This window comes from Varanus komodoensis, unplaced genomic scaffold (genome assembly GCF_004798865.1).
Source record: "Varanus komodoensis strain SLA01 unplaced genomic scaffold, ASM479886v1 scaffold15, whole genome shotgun sequence".
Lineage (NCBI taxonomy): Eukaryota > Metazoa > Chordata > Lepidosauria > Squamata > Varanidae > Varanus > Varanus komodoensis.
Window position 1 is genome coordinate 19,967,022 of NW_025335440.1, and position 19,434 is coordinate 19,986,455.

Below are 19,434 nucleotides of genomic sequence, written 5' to 3' on the forward strand. Positions count from 1 at the left end.
GAGAATTTTTAATATTGAAGCAGTTACCAACAGTGGAAACAGTACATGCAGGAAAAGAAGTAGAACCACAAAAGACTCATTTTATATAAGCCATCCTTTCTGGAATAATATCCTGCTTTTTAACGAAGAATAATCATCAGCTGCTTTCAGCAAAAACAGCTCTAATTTCTTCCTAACATGCATAATCTTTTGATAAGTAGCAGGATTTTGAGAGATGGAATGCATAATTTTGCTTAATTCACAAGATTTATTTGTAAAGGATTCAAATTAGTTTTGATTATGACACAAATATAGATTACTTTAAAACATTCCTGATCATAGTTTATGCAACAGAAATGACTTATTAAAATAGTTCTTGTATTTTTATAGTTGTCAACTAATTCTGACTCTCTCTTGCCTAAACCTGCATATTTGTTCCCAACACATTAGAAATAAGTTAGTATCTGGAACATGATCTGTTTATAGATAACATTAGAAGGTTATTGAGACTGTCCTATGCAAGGAAAGCCTTTACAAGAAAAATTAATGACAATGTTTTTAACAGTGTGCAATTGTCTCAAGCAATTACTTTTCGTCATATCTGAAACATGTAAATCTTAGAGATTCTGCTTTATTTCTGTGATACTAATATTGAAATGCATGTTTATTTTACAGGATTCTCCAGTTGCTTCAAAGATTAGTTTTTCAGAAAATGAATCCTCTCCTTCTTCACCAAAGCATCAAGCCACAGTCAGTATAAATGTTGTAATGTGTATAATGTTAAGCATATTGAGACAAAGCTAGAGGAGTCAAAGGTGTGTGTGTTCTGAACACATGTACAGTACACAGGCTTTGGCTACATCTTCAGACTTAGTTAACAAGGCAACTTCTTAGAAGCATTCATCTCCTCACACTGATCTGGTTTGCACATAATGACAACCCAAAGCATGGTTTCACTGAATTGTGTATTATTAAATGTGAACCCTATGCAGTGGTGATGCACACCCTGACTGAAGTATGATATTTTAAAGTTATGTGTTATCCAGGATGAGTACTTAAGAGTTTCCCTTACTGTAGCTCAGTTTTACAGAGTGCCCATCCAAATTTGTGCTGATGAAGTAATGTTAATTCTCTTTGGGGTGATAAATGACCTCATGTGTTTTGTATTTGGCTACTAGAATTGCTTTCTCTAACTACTGCTCTATGAAAATTGGCGTGCAATCTTAACAGTATTTCTTTAATATGAGGAGAATAATGTTTCTAATGAGTCATACTACTTGAACTTTAAAGAAACAAAAATCTCAATACCGAAGAGAGAATTTTATGGTTGTTAAACAAGCTCTGTAGTGAACATAGGATAGTATGGATTTCCCTGTTGATTTTAGAAAGAGGGAGCTGGAAATCAGCCCTCACATAGTTAGCATGAAGAAAACTTGTACTGGTTGCCAATCCAAGATCAGAAGTTCAAACTCTAAGCATGGGAACCTATTGGGCAGTGTTGGGAGAAAGTCACTGAGGCCAGGGTGCAGTGTAAGCCTAAGCCACTTCCAACCACCTCCTCTCCCCCTCCTAAGTGCTCTTGCTAGGTGGGCTAAACAACAGAGAATGGAAAGGCAAAGATCACCCTCACCACCTCTCTTATTCTGCCTTTTTTAGTCTAGTAGGGAATAGGAATCTCAGAAGCCTGCAGTTTCAGAGATGTCTGAGTAGTGAAGGCACAAGTCTTAGGACTGTGCCTTTAATCACTTAGCATGCAATAAGTCTGATTTACCACGGAAATGAGTAACACTGTGTGTGGATAATTGGGTGGCTTTTCCAATGGATCTAGTAGTCTGTGCTGTGAGATGTTTACCATACAGAAATTTTGATAGCAAATGCTACTATGGATACATTGTAAACTCAGTAATGTTGCTGATCACTGAAACGTTGAACAAAATAGGAACTCTCAAAGACTTGGATTAGGAGTTCATTAAAGATAGTACATAGATGTACTATGATTTCTCAAACTTCAACCTTAAAAGCTAAAATACAGGGAAAGGATATTTTTAGGAAGAGTTTCTAGTAGTCATTGGCAAGATCATCCTTGCCAGAAGTGCCGCCAGGCAATTGTCAAAAAAGATGTGTCTTCAGGTAACTTGACAGAAGTTTTATAAAAGTGTGTTTTTATCTTTTTAGGCTACAAATTATAAACACATGTAAGAGTAGGCAAGTGGGTTAGTAAAAAAGAACAACGTGCTAGTAATTTTTGGACTCAGGTTTTTAAAACTTTCTCCCACTGAAACTAAGGGAAGGAAAATTTCCAGTGCCACCTTAAGGCTGGTGTAGTTGAGGGGCCTCTTGAGGGGAATGAATGGATTGAACTCTGCCACTTAGAACACCCCATGTGAATTACTGCTGGTGGTAATCCCATGCTAAACAGACCTTTCTTGCAGGCATGTGGGAGGTAGTCAGGGAACGGGCTGCTCCACAAGCAAAGCTCCTCTCCCTGACAAAAGGACACTTCCAGCCCATCCTCAGTGTCTTCAGCAAGATTTTGGCAGGGGCTTGAGTTATTCTGTCCTGCTACAGTCTTGCACTTATCTGGCAGTAGGTCCCATTGAATGCATTGGGAGTGTACAGGGGTGTACCGTTACTAAATTCTCAGGACCATATTTCAGCAGCTAAGCTATCCGCCTTTTATCTTTTCTTGAAAGTGTTTGTAAAAGGGGACAAATAATATTCTTTTGTAAAATAACAGAGAACTATTTCATTACTGACTTTATTTTCATTCTCTTCTCCAGGACCAAGAGAAGTATGGAATATTAAATGTTACAAAAATTACAGAAAATGGCAAAAAAGTTCGGCAAGTATCAATAATTATTTATATATAACGAAAGCCATAGGTCTTCTTTTATTTAAAAATAACTCCTTGTATAAAATTGTGCATAGATTTATTAATAGTTATTTTAGAATAAAACTTGAATGTTAGAATGTAGGTAAAAAGCTGTTCTTTTAAGACACAGTTTTGATTTTGTCAGACTAAAGTTTCAAATTAGGGAAGTGATGCAAAATTGCAAACATCCAGATTGTTACACCTCTGTATCAAAGTAAGCTGCATGGATTTCAACAGGAATTATAGAACTGAGCAGCATTTTATAGTCTGCCTTCTCTCAAGGAACACTGTTAAGAGGAGAGTTCTGAGTTACAGCCCGCTACCTTTGGAATTTCATTGGAATTGAGTAAAGAAACGCCTGTGCCATTCTGGCTGACTGGTAGGGATAGACTGGTATTCCATGCTGAAAACTAAGATTCTCTCTTCACAACATCTGAATGTGTGTGGCAGAATAAATAGTATAAGACTGTGAGTTCTGTAAGAAGGAACTAGTGAGTGATATGTCATTATAATTAAGTGTTGTTTTTATGTAATTTCATGTATCTATGGTTTAAGCAAACTAAATAGGCAGTTTATTAGTAATAATTATACATGTAGACTCAGTAATTCAAAGAATTGTTTATCAGGCACCATTGGACAATCTCATGACTGGATAAATGTACTTGACTTTACAAATATCTGCCTCTTCTATAGAAAGAATTGGATGTCGTCATGGGCTGTATTGCAGGGGTCCTCATTACTGTTTACAAAGACTCAAGGAAGCGGGACCGGTTGGGTAAGTTTTAAAATATTTTCTAAAGAATCTGTTCATTATCTGAATCTGTTCAAATCCTTCCCTCTCCAAGCTGAGAGAACTCAAAATAGGGCTTAGTGAGCATTGTCAGAAGTGTCCAAGGTTCCCAAGGTTAGTTAAGCCAAAACAAAAATAGACCACTTTTTCAGGGTTAGGAGGTCCTTATCTGCTTTGAAAATAAATGTAGTAGAGGCAGTGGTTCCGAGTTTTTCTTGATGGTGCTGGAATTTGAAATGAGGTATGTGACTAGCCACTTTCTGTATCTTTGTTCTGTGGCACTGGTAGCATAAGCTTTTCTTTTTACAGGTATCAGCAAGCAGAGTGGAGCTGTCTAGCTGTGCCTCATTTGTCACATACAAGATGCTGTATTCTGTGCTGCTAAAATTTATATTGGGTTCACACCAGTGTTTCACTCACAAACATTTGCTTAGATTTGTAATTAAAATGAACTGCATAGCTAATAACTGTCAGACAGAACTGTAGCTGCTGACTGGTTCTTCACTCTTTAAGCAGGCTCTGGAAGATAATAGATGTTAATCACCAGTTCTATTTAATGAACTCTCTTCCATTGCATTTAGTCAGTTCATTTGAAAGTCTGCTTGAAATTCTTTGCTTACTATCATAGTACCCAAGCTGACCATAGGAACATAAACTGCAGCCAAATATAGTCAGACTGCATTTGGAAAATCAGCACCATCACTGAATGGTAAGGTGTCCCTTGATCATTGAAGCTCACAGTATATTTAATTTGTGCTTCTTTGGTGTTTTAAGTGGAAAACAGTGTTAAATAAAAGTGTTAATAATATTGGGGGTTTGATACTCTGTGTACCATATGTGAACATACCACAACACCAGAGCTCAGGTTTGAAGAACAGATAACTGGTAGCAACTTAATTATCCAGTGTGCAGTACACACCTTTGTTCTTCCTCTTATTCTTTCCACTTTAAGGATGAAAAACTGTTGACAATAGGACAACAAACTCACCCAACCAGACAGCACTCCCTCCTGCATGCACACACATATGCATGTGTGTGCATACACCCCCCCCCCCCCGTATTTTCCTGGAAAGTGTAGAGATTATACAACAGATACAAGAGGTTGATACAATGGGATGATAGGATGAGGAAAGTAGTTTGCTCAAATCATAATCATGAAACTGTGCTACTGAGATAGTGACAGCAGGCTGCCATGAGACTGTATTTTTTATGGATCATGGGACTTTATTGTGGCCATGTGGACTGAAAGCTTGTCTAATATCTTAGCTCTCTAAGAAAATAAGTCATCAGTGTTTTTTTTCCAGAAGTTTGGGGTCAACCAGTCAAAACCAGAGTTCACAGTTGATCTCAGAGGTGCATTTATTGATTGGGCTACAAAGGAGAAGTCCAGCAAGAAGAATGTGATTGAGGTGACTTTTCTACTTTTTGCCAGACTTCGTTTTTGGTGCTACATTAAACACAGGGGCGGGGGGTGGGGGTGGGACTGGGGACTGTTGAGTCAGGCATTACAAATCTGTAGAATATAATCTGTACAATTTAGAAATCTTATAATTGTTAGTTTCCATTAGGTTTTGTCTTATTGATACGAAATTTGGGCAAGTATGGAGGCAAAAAAGAACAATCATACTCTTAACATTTTCATAATAGATGCAATGTAATTGATGCAGTGCAAGTGCTAGTGGGGTACATTTTGTGGGGGTCAGGGGAAGAGAATTGAAATACATACTTTAATTCTAATACCCAGATATGTTTATTTTAAAGCTGAAAACACGGCAAGGGACAGAATTGTTAATTCAATCGGATAATGATATTTCTGTTACTGAATGGTTTAAAGTCCTTAGTTCTACTATCAGTAATCAGGTAAGTACTGAAAATTCTTTCTCTCTCATGCCTGAAAATGTGCGCCGGCTGAAGGACAAATACTTCAGTTTGAAATGATCAATTACAGCAATAACAAATCAGAATACAGAACTGACTCAGCATTTGCTTTCAAAAGTTCAGGCAGAACAGCAGCTAAAGCAGCTTTGGGTTATGGATGAGAAGGGTAGCAGGGTTTGGGCCTTTGTTTATGTATAGCATTCCTTCTACATTGGAAAGATGGGTACCTATGGAAGATGGGGAAACACCCCCACCTTTTTTTTGTTTTTTTTTTAAAAATGCAAAAGTGGAACACAATCTTGGTTTATAAATTATTTGTAATGATGTTTAAAACAAGGTGTTCCTTTATTACTATCCAGACTCTACTTCCCTAAAATGATTTCTAAAAGAGCAAACAAGTGACTAGAAGTCATGAGCTGAGACTTAAAAAAAAACCTTTCTCAAATTCCCAGCATAGTTATTGCTTTGAACCTTACAACAATTATTCATATAATGATATGAAGGTGCTGATGCTGTTAGTCATGCTATGCTTCCCAGATAGCATCAGTGGGAAGTCAGTGGCCACTTTGTCCAGAGAGCTGACCTTTTTCATTGTCGTCTGCCCTGGACAGAGCTTGGTTTGGGCAGTTCTTCCAAGGGCTAGCTGATTCCTGTGCTTGGAGCTGAGTGGAATGGACTCAGTGGGAGCTTCTAGGGGTTCCCGAAAGTGCCAGCTAAGTGCACTCTCAGCTTTGCTTGCTCCCTGATTTCCCTGCACCATGCAGGCAAAGGGCAAGCAGAGTGTACTATGCCAGAATCCCCTTGTTGCTTCCTATCTATTCCTGGATTGGAAATTCAAATGAATCTTTAGTAATGTCTGGTGGTTTTGTTGTAGCCTTCCTTAAACATAGGACTCTTGTCAATGTCATTTTCTTTGCCTGCAAGATATATTCTTGAGATTCCCAAATGTTGATGTAGCATTACAGAGAATGGCAGCATTATATGTTTTTGTAATAGGATTGTGGCACACGCGCGCGCGCGCACACACACACACCCACACACACACACACACACACACACTTGCTGCAGCTCTTCTTGCTCTGTTCAAAATTTGTTTCTGTTATCCATGAAAAAGACCTTCTCAACAGGATTTTTCTAAGGAAGATGCTTTTATACTTAGATTCTGGACTGCTTCATTATTAAAAAATTTTGCATGTGATTCACTCTGAAACAAAATTAGTTAGAATACTGTTACACAAATCTCATATATCTCAAGGTATATATGTGTTCTTTCAAATTAAGCATTAAACTATGGTAAAGAGCCTCAGGATTGATTTATATTTTTCTAAATAAATAATCTAATTAATATTTTCTCAGACTTACATACTGAACTTTGTACCCAGAGCTATTTTAATAATAAAAGGAAAAATGTAATATTTTTGTAATCCTAGATGTCATTTTGGTGACAAGAATGGGGCATCACATTTAATGCTAACATTAATTATTGTTATTTACTGTAGTTTAATACATAGTTCTTGATGAAACTGGCAATATCCTGAAAACACTGTTCCAGGTGTTGTGTTGCAAATATATAGGCTTACTGGGACACTGCCAACAGCTTTTGGAATTCAGTTTGGAATTGATACCTGGCACTGGAAGGAGGCCTACACAGATTACATCTAGATGAATGATTCAGCTAAAGATCTGACCTTAACAGAGAGTGTAGAGCTTTTAAAGCCTGGCAGGTCCTAGTGTTAGATTGACTTAACTGCCAGGCTCTGGCTTTCTGCCTGAGAAGACTTTTCCAACAGGTATTTCCAGTCCAACATAAGATTGTGAATCCATCCGGACCCATTTCTGTTTGCTGTACAGATTTTCAAAAATGCACCATTAAGCATGTACCTTATATACAACCTCATTCCATGCCAGGATGTTTCCTTACACTTTTGATCTTGGCTGGTTACAGCTTTTCCAAGCATCTGGGCAAGTCACCTGTATAACTCTCTGGAGGCATGGAAACTGACCACTCGTCTCTGCCAGCCCTTGTTGTTTGTGTTTGTGTGTACTTTGGTCTTTCCAGAAATGCCTGAAAAGCCAACAACAAGGATATGAACTGAACATATCCTCTTTTCTTTTTGAGAAAACTAGAAAAAATAGTTACAAAGTTAACAATTTCTGAACCAGGATTTCTGTCACACAAGCCAAGGATTCCATGGGACACAAGATTCTGCAAAAATTCTTTATTGTGGAGGAAGGGGAAGGCGAGAATGAGAAAACTAGCAGTATTTGTGCTTATTCCTCCCAGGAACTCAAAAGATTAATTATTAATTCCCCATGAGAGGATTGCTCAAGCAATTCCATGTAGCTTACCACTCCAAGCAGCCATGGACCACAAAATGGAATGAGGAAGGAGAGAGTGAGAATGGGTAGTATACTAACTTAACAATTGCAGGGCAATACACTTGCCACCAGTATAAGTGTACAGCCCAGGACATGTAGCTTGCACCAGTGCAAGTTCCACTTACAGAAGCTATTCACAGGCACCGTGTGGAGACAATTGAAAGTTATTTTTAACAGTCAGAAATGAAAACTTTTTCAAGATCATGGCATTTCAGTTTCACTTCATAATTTAGTGGCATTTTGAAATCATACTTACGGTATACTCTGTAGTAGTGTTAAAAATGAAGGGTATTCTTAATCAGAGGAGCTATTAAACTTTATAAGATGACTAATTGATTTTTTTCTAACTCTCGATAGACTATAGAGTCTGATGAAGCATTAGATGATGATGTGCCAGATTCTCCTGGGGTAGAAAAACAGGACAAAGAAAAGGACCATAAAGACTCTAAAAAACTGCGCTGTAAGTTGCAATTCCAAAGTAAACATATATACGTTTTACTTATTTTGACCAATGTGCTTTCCAAACAATAATTATATGCAAGCAGTATCTTGTGGCTGGAAATACTTCCTTGATAATTCAATAATACCAGCCATATCAGCTCTGGCTCTGCTGATGAGTTTCATTTGTTGACATTTTAGGACATGGTGTTGCAATCTATCTAATCAACCCTTGTTCATCTAGGCTTATTTCAGCTAGAGAAGCAAAAAGCTCAGTCACTAGTGGTCATTGATGCACATTTGAGAGAGGGTAACAACCATCAGGTTTGAGGGAGACAGCAGTGGGATTTGAGTCCTTAAGATCTAGTGAGTTTAGTGTCAGATGCCTCTTTTATAGGTAGAGTGGTGAAGCAGGCAGTTGCCTGTCAGGTCCAAATGACCATGAACCTGAATCACAAAGCTTATTCTTGACAGTCATTCTGAGGGATTGAAAGGGGGAATGTGACTATTTTGCTTCTGAGAGCCTTAGTGGCTTTGCTGCTGTTGACTGTGGTGTCCTTTTAGTTCAGCTTGTGGCACTAGACGCACTGTTTCTTGTAGTTTTTCACTAGAGTTTTCAAAAGGGTGACTTGGGGAACCATTTTTCCATGTGGAAATTCACTTGTAAGGCTCTGCCTTTATATGGATCTGTTTTGTCCCCCATTCTTTTTGAAAGTTATAAGAAATTTTTAGATGGAGATAAGCCAGAACTCTGGACAGGAGTGTTGGATTCTTAATAAAACCCTGCTTTATTTCTGCCCCATCTGTCCCAGTTGCAGTAGTTAAATCCCTGAATGGCTGAAGTTGTTATCAGACTAGGTAAAACTCAGTCTGGACAGAACAGAGTTGCTCATGCTGGGTAATGGCAAGCCTAGTGATGTGACAGAAATGCCGGTTCTAGAGTGGATGAGAACAGGTTCAGAAGATTCAGATTCCCAAGTTGAAATTACTCAGAAGAACATTCTGTTTACTTTGTTTGATATATCAGTTAAATTCCTTCCTGAAAGAGTTGGCTGAGTTACTGTGCCTGGTAATATTCCATGTCCAGCAATCCAGTGTATGGAATTTAGGTTCTGCCAGACGGTCTTGGACTCCATTGGTCCCAGTTGGTCAGGGATGATGGAGCAACATCTGAAAGGCCACAGGTCTCCCATTCCTTGTTTAAAGATTTGACTATAGTATATTAGTCAGTTGGCATACTGACAGACATAGCTTCCAGATGGGGAAATGGAGAAATGGAACAGTCACTTTCATTATGTCGTCTTCTGGATGAATGCAGTTATACCCATACCATTAGGGATGCTGCATTCCATGCTATACAGTGAAGCTCTTCATTGGAAGATAGCTTCTGTGCAGTTCAGATGATTGTCTGTGCTATGCAGTATAAATCCATACATGTATTAACTTCTGTATGAGCTAGTACTTCAGCCTGTGCTGTTGTGTGTCTTTATGTTGGGGTTTCAGTTTCTTCCTGTAAACCTTAAGAAATGGCTTAGTTCAGTGTTAATGTAGTTGACAACATGAAACAGACCCCATTCGAATTAGAAAAGTAGCCCCATTTCTTCTTCAGAAGATTTCATTTTCCACACTGGCTATGTTTGATAAATTAGAACAAAATACTGAGCTTAAAATGTTTGTTTTAATAAATAATCTATTTGCATTACTTTCAGCAATAAAACTGTCAAACAGTATTGATTGTTCAGAGCAGAAGAAAACTAAAACAAAATTGAAGAAATTTTTGACCCGCAGACCTACATTACAAGCGGTCCGTGAAAAGGGCTATATTAAGGGTAATTGTTGTTTTGATAATATCTCTTGGTTAACAGGCTATTAATTCTGATTTCCTAGGTCAGAGCAATACAACTGTTTTCTTAGGAAATTGCAGAGAGGTTGTGACCCTTAGCCTGGTATCTTTACATCTTGGTAGGTGCACACTGAACATCCGTGCTGCAACAAGATGTAGAGGATGATTTGATGATTTAAAAAAACTTGTCAAAGCAGAGCTTCTTTTTGATCCCTAGAACCCACCCCAAAAGAAAACACAATCAGGACCTTTTCAAATACAAATACAAAAAGAAAATGTCTTCCTGTCGTGGATAGCTCCACACAAACATGGTCACATATTTGTTTTGTAGAAGGCTTTTGATCCTTGGTGCTAAATCACCATGTTGTTGTACTTTCCAGTGAGGCATGAGATGAAACCTGGAAAAGCAGGTAGCTAACACTTCTGTTTTAAAAATAAAATGAGTGTTATTAATGGTTCAGATTTTCCTTGAATTGGACATCTAGATACTAATTTAACAGCAGACAACTCTTTTAAAAACCAATTCTATGGGAGTGCTACAGTTTTTAAATGTTTTACAGTTTGTGACTTAGGGATAAAATGTCAGCAGGGAAATTATTTTTAAAAATCACAGAAGAGACTTGAAAAATGATGGGGTCTGACTTAATATAATACAACATTAAGCACCGAGGAACCTGAAAAGCACAGTGTGCCTCTGTTTATGAGTTTAATTATCATTTGCATCAATTCTCATTCTATACAATTCTGAAAAGGTCAACTCAAATGCTTCATAAACTGTATTTCTTTCTCTGTTCTTCAGATCAAGTATTTGGTTGCAATCTAAGCAGTTTGTGTCAAAGAGAAAACACCACTGTGCCAAAATTTGTGAAGCTGTGTATTGAGCATGTTGAAGAACATGGTAGGAGGAAGATATTATTTCTTGCTTTTTTGTGCTAGATTTTTTTTAAGAAGCCAAATAGCTTCATAACATTTCATATGGCAGTGCATGCAAATACTCTGCGCAAGATACACATTTGGGCAGGGATAGACAACCTTTTTGGGTGCAAACATGGCAGTGTGAGAAGCCATCTGGGTACTTCCTACACAAATGGTGTGCTGCAGAGGAAAGCCTTGGCCTGCAACTCCCGCCATCTTTGTTTGCAAAGAATGTCCCTGAGCCCCACATGTGGCCCAGAGGCATTCCTTGCATAAGAAGATGGAAAGGACTTAGCTTTAGAGCAATCCTGGCTGTCAACGAGTAACTTAATTATTTTAAAAGTACATAAAATAGAAGGATAAGGGCACCTTGGCAGGTACCAAGAAAACTGTCGGAGGGCATGTGGCCTGTGAGTCCTATGTTGCCCACCTTTGAAGCTGGGCATAGTAGTCTTTCTGTTTAAAAAAGTTTGGCTCAGCATCGGTTCCTTCTCATATTCTGGGAGCTTCTTGTGTAGAAACTTTAGAAACCATTATTTTCTATTTCAACTATTCCTGCACAATAAATGAATGCTGGCTTTCCCAGGAGTCCAGTAGATGCATCATATACCACAGTTGTAATGAAGCTGTTCTTACAGTTCTGCTGGTTTCATGTTTTATGGTGTAATCCTGTATATATCTCCTGAGAAGCAAGTTCCACTGAGTTCAGTGGTAATTTACTTCCAGGTAAATGTGTATTTGTAGCCTGCATGTGCTCGGGTGTTATTTGTTTTAACACAACTGCAAGGCATTCTGTGAGTGGTAACCCTGAAGGATGGATATAAATCCCTAAATATATTAAAATGTCCCTGAATAAAGGGGCACTGTATTGATTTCACACCATACTTACGATGATTGCTTGCTTAATCAACTTTAATGTACAATTTTTCTAACTTTAATTTACATTTATAATCCTAAAAAAGCATCCTTAGAGCCCAATCATAAGCAAATTTGCTCAGCCATAATCCAGGTGTTGCAACCTTAGTCCATATTTCAACCTCAGAATTAGGCATAAGCCTACGTCTAGATTTATGACCATGAGGAAATGGACAAACATCAGTCCCTACTTTTTCCTGTTGCTCAGTATAAATGATAGAATACTGACAGTCACCTAATTTGTGTTGTATTTAGTCCTCATAATGCAATTCTGATCTCTCTAGAACTGTTACTGGGTGTAGCAACTCAGCCGCTATATTTCTGAGTGTGACCAAATGTAGAGACCGCCAAAGCTAAACCAAAGCTTAATCTTGTTTAAATGGTAGAAGCAACCATCATAACCATAGTGTGAAATCAAAACAGTGCCACTTCATTCAGTGACATTTTTGTATATTTAGGGATTTATACCCATCCTTTAGGATTATCACTAATTTAGCACCATTATTTCCTGTTGGGTGACAACATATTTGAGAGAACTTCTCTTTCTGTGGGGTCAGATTCAAATACTCACTCAGCATGACGTGGACGAGGATATGTGTTCCAAATGAAAATGGTGCCACCTTCATCTATTCCAAGCTTGACAGCTTGTGGCAACGGTGCCATTAGAAAAAAGAATGGACAATACACTGATAATCATCCTCCATGGTCTTGCTGAAGCAGGCTTTCTGAGTAGTTCCCTTTCCCTGATACTTTGAAAAGTTCTGTCTACTAATCAGTATGTAAATTAAGTATCTTTCAAAAACTGAGCTACCCTAGGGGGTTACCCAAGTACTGTAATACTGAAACCTGTCTTGTATTACACAGTCTTGCATATGACTTCTGGAGGCAGTGGGTAGCACCAGAGAGAATTTAGGTATGTCAGCACAAGGGGATGATACATGATCAGACCTAATATGTTGTAGGAAGATGACTTACTGAACAAAATGCTTAATTCGTTCTAGGATTGGATGTTGATGGATTGTACAGAGTTAGTGGCAATCTTGCAGTAATACAGAAGCTAAGATTTGCAGTTAATCATGGTAAGTTCCTATACATAACAATCACACAGTAGATTTAAAATGATTGCATACCTGGCCGGTTGTACAGCTCAACAGAACAGGTCTCAACCTCAGGTGTGTTTGCATGTCATGACAATTTATGCTAGCTGTAAGCCACAGTGGGTTGGTGGTTGAGCAAAGAACCCATAGTGCATCCAACAGACAACTGAGCTTGCTGTGGGGTTTTGGCCTCTCTTGGCCATGATTGCAAGCCTGTTTTTTAAACTTACTGCTGTGTGTGTGTGTGGGGCGGGCACCCATGCAGCAGTAATTGCCATAAAGCGCTGCTTGGGCACTTGTGGGACAGTGCCGCTGGCAGTGGCCTTGGCAAGAGGGCTTTGCCATTCTTACAAAGTGACTTGCTGGCTGGCTCCTGGCACCCACAGTGGGACTGATCACCCGTATTTAGGCAACCCATAGAACCAACTGTAGCTTGTCAGAATGGCTTGTTGCCATCAGCAAACTCTTCTGTGGGAAGTAATCCAAGTTTGAATGACATGACAAACTATGATGGGTTGTCTTTTTGTGTAAATCCAGTCATTATATTTGGATTATGAAACAGAAACACTGCATTTAGGTTGGTCTTGGAGTAAGCTGAATTGCCTCTCAGAATTTTTTTTTTTTTAGTTTTAACTTGCATATTTTCTCAGAATATCCTATCATATCTGAAGAAGGAACTGTGGCAGTGAAAGCTCATTATGATGTGATGGCTGCATTTTGTCTAAGCTAATGAGTATATTTCTCCTCTTTTAGATGAAAAACTGGACTTGAATGATAGTAAATGGGAAGATATCCATGTCATTACAGGAGCTCTAAAAATGTTCTTCAGAGAGTTGCCAGAACCACTATTCACTTATAGTCATTTCAATGACTTTGTCAATGCGATCAGTAAGTCTTTACCAAATAAACCTCTCACTCTAAGACAGTTTTGTACAGCAGTTTCAGAGCAGCAGTTGTGCTGGATGGATGTACACAAATAATAGACAGGGCTACAAATCAGGAAGTCCCCTGTTTGAACCTCACTTTGGTCATGAACTTGTCTTCGTAAACCATTTTGTCAACTGCAGCAGCTTCTATCCATCTCCAGTGTTGTGATAAAAGAGACATGCGATGCAGGAAAGGCGCTTTCAATACTCTAATACACTAAATAAATATGAAACCCTCTGGCATTTTAAAAACTAAGGGCACATAAGGAAAAGTCATGCAGCTGCCAGCATGACCCGCTTGTAGGACTTTCTTTTGTCTAAACATGTACCTTAACACGTTTGTATTGACATGGGTCACTTAACTGGACACGTGTGTCTGTATCTTGAGTGCAGACAAATGAAGAAAAGTATTTTACTATTTTTAGCCAGTGAGGTCAAAAGATTAAAAAATGCAAGTGTTTGTAGTATTACTCAGAGCATGAATCTAAACAAATTATTGTGGAATCCAAACTGCATGTGTGACCCAGCTATGTCATGTGATAATATGTTCGTTGCCAAGTCGTGTCCGACCCATTGCAACCCCATGGACGACATTTCTCCAGGCCATACCACTAGTCAGACCCAGCTGACGAGTGGTCACTAATAATGGATCTGTATAGCAGGATGAACAGTGTAAATAAAAGCTAAAGTAGTATGGCTGTTTTCTGAAATGAACTGATCATTCCCGTAATTCATTGAAATCAAGTTCTGCAGCATAACAGTTTCTAAAGGCTTCTAATTTGGCAACTTAATTTACTGTCTGCTACAGAAAGTCCTCGAAAATCACAGTTTTTAGGTTTTGCCTAAATTCTGTCCATTGATTCCCTTGCTTAGCAACTGCTCTTTGTAAAAGGGAGGCAGGTCATTTGTTGGCATGTGATAAAAAGATGTTCAATTTTATCTTCAGGGTCTAGTGTGGTTTTGTTTATATTATACTCGCAACAATAATTACATCTCAGGTGACCACTTCATAGATCTTGTAAATTGTGTTACTGCTTTTGATAACTTAATGCCTCGATAAAGTGGCTAATCTTTAAGAGGCTACAGAACTCTTAGACATTAATGTTGCAACAGTTTAACAAAAAGATTATAGGGGGTTGTGGGTTGAGTAGCAATGTTAATTTTGGCCAGTAGGTGGTAGTACATCTACATAGTACATAATGTCAGAATCCAGTCATAAACAGTAAAAAGCAATGTACATTGAAGTTGTCTTTTCCCTGCTATTCAGAGCAAGAGCCTAGACAGCGTGTTCATGCTGTAAAAGATTTGATTAAACAGTTGCCAAAGCCAAATCAAGATACCATGCAGGTGCTCTTCAGACACCTCAAGAAGTAAGTAGTGCATGGATAAGAAATGTGACTTATTCAGTATTTCACATAACCAATGAAGAAACAATTTCATCATGCGTTTCTGTTTTCCTCATAAGGTCACCTTGCCCTTCCTGTCTTATCCCTTTATAGCTACCTTCCTGAAAAATGAATACAGGCATGGGGGGGGGGGGTTAAGCCAAACATAGTGTACATTTGTGATCTGGGGAGGGATTGGGGAAGAAATATATTCTTAAGCAAGCTAACTGTCAGTGGAATGCCTCAATTTGTCTTGAAGAAGGTGCTGACGTGTAGCTGCCTGCCTCAAGATCAAGAAATTGTCAGTGCAGACAGGCAGTCATGTGCAAGCCTGGATTGCTCCATATAAAACTATGCATGGGAAAGAGACTGGCCAGCCATTGCTGGGGTAAAGCATGTCGAAGTCCCTGTTGGGAGCACTTATGTACAACTTGATATGAGGGAAATTCTTTTGGTAACTGCCCATCATGTGAACTCTGGTTTGAAGTGCTTTTTCTTTTTTCATTCTTCACTTTTTCAAAGAATTGTTGAAAATGGAGAGAAGAACCGGATGACCTATCAAAGCATAGCAATAGTCTTTGGTCCAACCCTCTTGAAACCAGAGAAAGAGACTTGTAACATAGCAGTGCACACCGTGTATCAGAATCAGATTGTGGAGTTAATCCTACTGGAACTGAACTTCATCTTTGCACGCTGAATTTCTCCAGTGGAATTGGCCATAGTAGGACAACAGCATGGCTCTGGCAGAAAGTGCATCTCTTCTGCATGTGGTGTATTTGTGGACCAAGCAGCAACCTAATGTTTTTGCACTTTCGTGGGAGAGGGAAGAATGTGGGGGTTTTCAAACAAACCTTTTTGTGGAAACTATTAAAACTTTGGATTTCTTTACACATGTTGTTATGAATATTTCAAGGATTATATATTTTAGTAACACTTACACTGCAGGTCTAATATAGATGTACACACTGGATTCCATGGTGAGAGAAGCTAAATCTAAATCTCAGTCTGGGTAATCTGGAACAGCTTTTTAGCATTGATTTTTAATTATAGGTTTACCACTTGCTTTGGGGGAAATTAACCCCATCAACTGACTTGGAAAACTCTATGGGCATTTTTAGTGAATGATTACATGATATACTTACACGTTAAACTTGTAAGGTAATTCCTGTGTCTTTTTCACAAGGTTTTGGTATTCACTTGACGGACTTAAATAAATGCTAACAGTGGCCAGTGTATATTCTTTAAATGAGGTTTGCTTTTATGTTGTTGTTTAAATTTTGTTGCACAGGCTGTTTCTGGTTCTCTTGAATGCACATTTGTATTACTTCAAACACTGAACTGGTACACATATCCAAGGATATACTGCAGTCTGTGATGAGTTAGAGCTTTCAACTAATAAAGATGTTCTGTTTTTCAGGTTCTATTTTGAATTACAGTTTTGTCTGAAATTATATCATACCTAACAATCCTAACTAAAAGCTTAATTTTAATATTGTTCTGAATTCTCAGTATGTATCTGTGGTAGTGAATGTAAATACAGATGGAAACCCAACTTTAAACAAAAATCTATAAACAGTGTTGTATAATCTTAAGTACTTCCTAGCCCTGTATTCTAATCATGTGTAGATTAGTAATGGATATTGTGATGCCTCAGATGGAGTTTTGTTTTCTACAGAGAAATGGGCAACTTGGGGGAGAAAACTTTGCACTTTTAGGGTGCAATCTTATACAATTCCAGACAGAAAAATACATTTTTCCCTGTCTAAACTTGCATAGGATTGTGCCTTTAAATGCTAATCACATCTGCATGAAAATCATTGTAATACAAATGGTACTGGAAAATACTGAGTGTGCTTGCTTACATGGTTAATGCACTACAAGCAGAGCCACTGATGTTATTTAATATGTACAGGAGCTTCATTAGATAAATGTATTCTAACATCTATAAATAGCAAAGCCTATGTTTGAATAGATGGATGTCTGGATATAATGAAAATGCTATATTTCAGGATTCCTTTTTACGTGAATAATGTAGATTGATTTGTAAAATAAGTTTCAGAAGAATTTTGTTACAGGAGACGTGGTCTGCGGAAGATTTTTTAAAATGTATTTTTCTAGACTAACTGCTGTATCTGACATTTGCTATGTGGAATCTGAATAAAGAAAACTGTTAGCCATTTTGGAATTTGGTGCTCGAGATTTGGGTAGTATCATTTGTAAAAACTGTGGGTGCAAACGAACTACTTATCTCTCCACTGCTGTCTGTGTATGGTTTTAAGTGTCTCGGAGAATTACCTGAACCAAAGCTTGGCTGCAGCATTCTGCCCCACCTGCAAGTTCACTTTCAGGGCAGTCCCAGCCATGAAGGCCAGCCATCAATCACTACCCATGTGTTGAGAATAGAAATTACCTTGTAACATTGCTCAGCAAGATAAGAACAAAGCAGAGCGGGTCAAAGCCAGTGTGGTTTAGTGGTTTAAGTGCTGGACTAGAACTGGGTGACTCAGGTTCAAATCTCCATTTATCCATTACGTGAGTTTGGTTTAAGGCCCTGTAATCAGTCATTGGTTAAGCCAGATGGAAAATGCATATCCCTTTAGATATTGCTGTACTACAGTTCCTTCCAGCCACAGCAAGTGGAGAGAGCTGATGGCAGTAGCAGCCCATCAATATCTCGAAGCCCACATGGTCCCCATCCTTGGCTTCAGCAAAGATCATCCGCCAGCTCCACTGAAGCAAATTCACTTGGGTTCCTCCTCAAGCTTTGGGACAGAAGCAGGTTTAGAAGTCTATTTTGACGAATACACTTGAAGCTGTTCATTTACTGATCAACTGAACTGATGTGTTCAGTTATGTTCTCAAGTTATAGAAAGCTCAGAAAACTCTCAGTCACTTGGCTCAAATAACTTCTTAATTGGGAACACTATTTCACTCTACTTCATAGTTTCTTGCTTAGAGAGCAACTGATAAATCTCTGTAACCTACATGGTGGCAGTCTCTCACCTACTCAGCTAGGACAGGTAAGGGTCACACGTTAGCTGAATTTCTCCTTGCATGGTGTCCACATTCTTGGGTAATATGACTCAAGCAATTCATTTAAAGAGACCAGGCATTTTTTATTTGCATTCTCTTTCAACTCTAGTTTGGGGCAACTGTCTACAATTCTCTTTTTCTTTTAAGGCATAGTTTGAAGGCCACAAAACATACTTTCTGTGCAAGAGATGCCAGATTCAATTCTTGGTTTCAAAATGATCTTGAATACCAGCGCTAGCAAAGACCTTTGTCTGAGACCTTGGCGTCTATTGCCTGTCACAATAGACTGGATGAGCTGGATGGACTAATGGTGTGATTTGAAAGCTATGAAAGATCCCATAGGAGGCTCCCCTATACTGTGACAGCTGCTTTCTGAATCCCTGAACACAACATATGTTGTCAGCTGGTGCATATTGTGCAAGAAATTATATTTTTATTTGAGCTGCAATGGCAAATTTATGAAACATTGTAGAAAAAACTTGCACACACCAAACTGGACTTATGAAGTATTAGCATAGATTAGTGTTTCAGAGTAACTTGAGTTGAGCATTATTTTGTAATTAACATATCAAAGCCATCAGTTCTGACACATAAGCATCAATGGTCCCAAAGTGTGGCTGTGCCTCAGAACAAATGACTTGCTAACTCAGGCCTTGATTTGCTGGAAATGGCTGCATTGCTTTGCTTGGGGTGGGGGCAGTGAAGCCACTAATTAGTGACATGCAACTTACCTTCCAAATTAAGTAACTTTGCATGGTTGTTGAGGTCTAACAACAAGACTGAACCTGAAGCTATTTTGATTTGATTTGAAAACTTGTACAATTAACATTTTCCTACTGTTTAAAGCTATCTCTTAGGATGTATTATCATGCAATCTCTTTTTTCTGCACTTTAACCACCAGTGTTATTGGAGACCATTATACAACTTCCCTTCTTAGCACCCATTCCCATACTGTGGATTTCTGACTCCTTAATGTACTTTGA

The 19,434-nt window shown here is 38.4% G+C and overlaps 1 protein-coding gene across 11 annotated transcripts in view; it reads left to right on the forward strand.

Moving 5' to 3' along the window:
- ARHGAP12 (Rho GTPase activating protein 12) overlaps positions 1 to 17,602 on the forward strand; it is a 67,351-nt gene extending 49,749 nt beyond the window's left edge. For 9 of the 11 annotated variants that reach the window (XM_044424663.1, XM_044424662.1, XM_044424659.1 and 6 more), the window contains 12 exons: positions 655 to 729; positions 2,760 to 2,821; positions 3,545 to 3,626; positions 4,946 to 5,050; positions 5,403 to 5,501; positions 8,256 to 8,358; positions 10,046 to 10,165; positions 10,979 to 11,077; positions 13,011 to 13,088; positions 13,860 to 13,994; positions 15,300 to 15,402; positions 15,940 to 17,602. In XM_044424663.1, coding sequence (XP_044280598.1) covers positions 655 to 729; positions 2,760 to 2,821; positions 3,545 to 3,626; positions 4,946 to 5,050; positions 5,403 to 5,501; positions 8,256 to 8,358; positions 10,046 to 10,165; positions 10,979 to 11,077; positions 13,011 to 13,088; positions 13,860 to 13,994; positions 15,300 to 15,402; positions 15,940 to 16,114 — 1,236 coding nt within the window. In that variant the 3' untranslated portion in view covers positions 16,115 to 17,602. The remainder of the gene's footprint in view (positions 1 to 654; positions 730 to 2,759; positions 2,822 to 3,544; positions 3,627 to 4,945; positions 5,051 to 5,402; positions 5,502 to 8,255; positions 8,359 to 10,045; positions 10,166 to 10,978; positions 11,078 to 13,010; positions 13,089 to 13,859; positions 13,995 to 15,299; positions 15,403 to 15,939) is intronic. The other 2 variants (XM_044424664.1, XM_044424669.1) reach the window with 1 other exon arrangement.
- Positions 17,603 to 19,434: the final 1,832 nt, after the last annotated feature.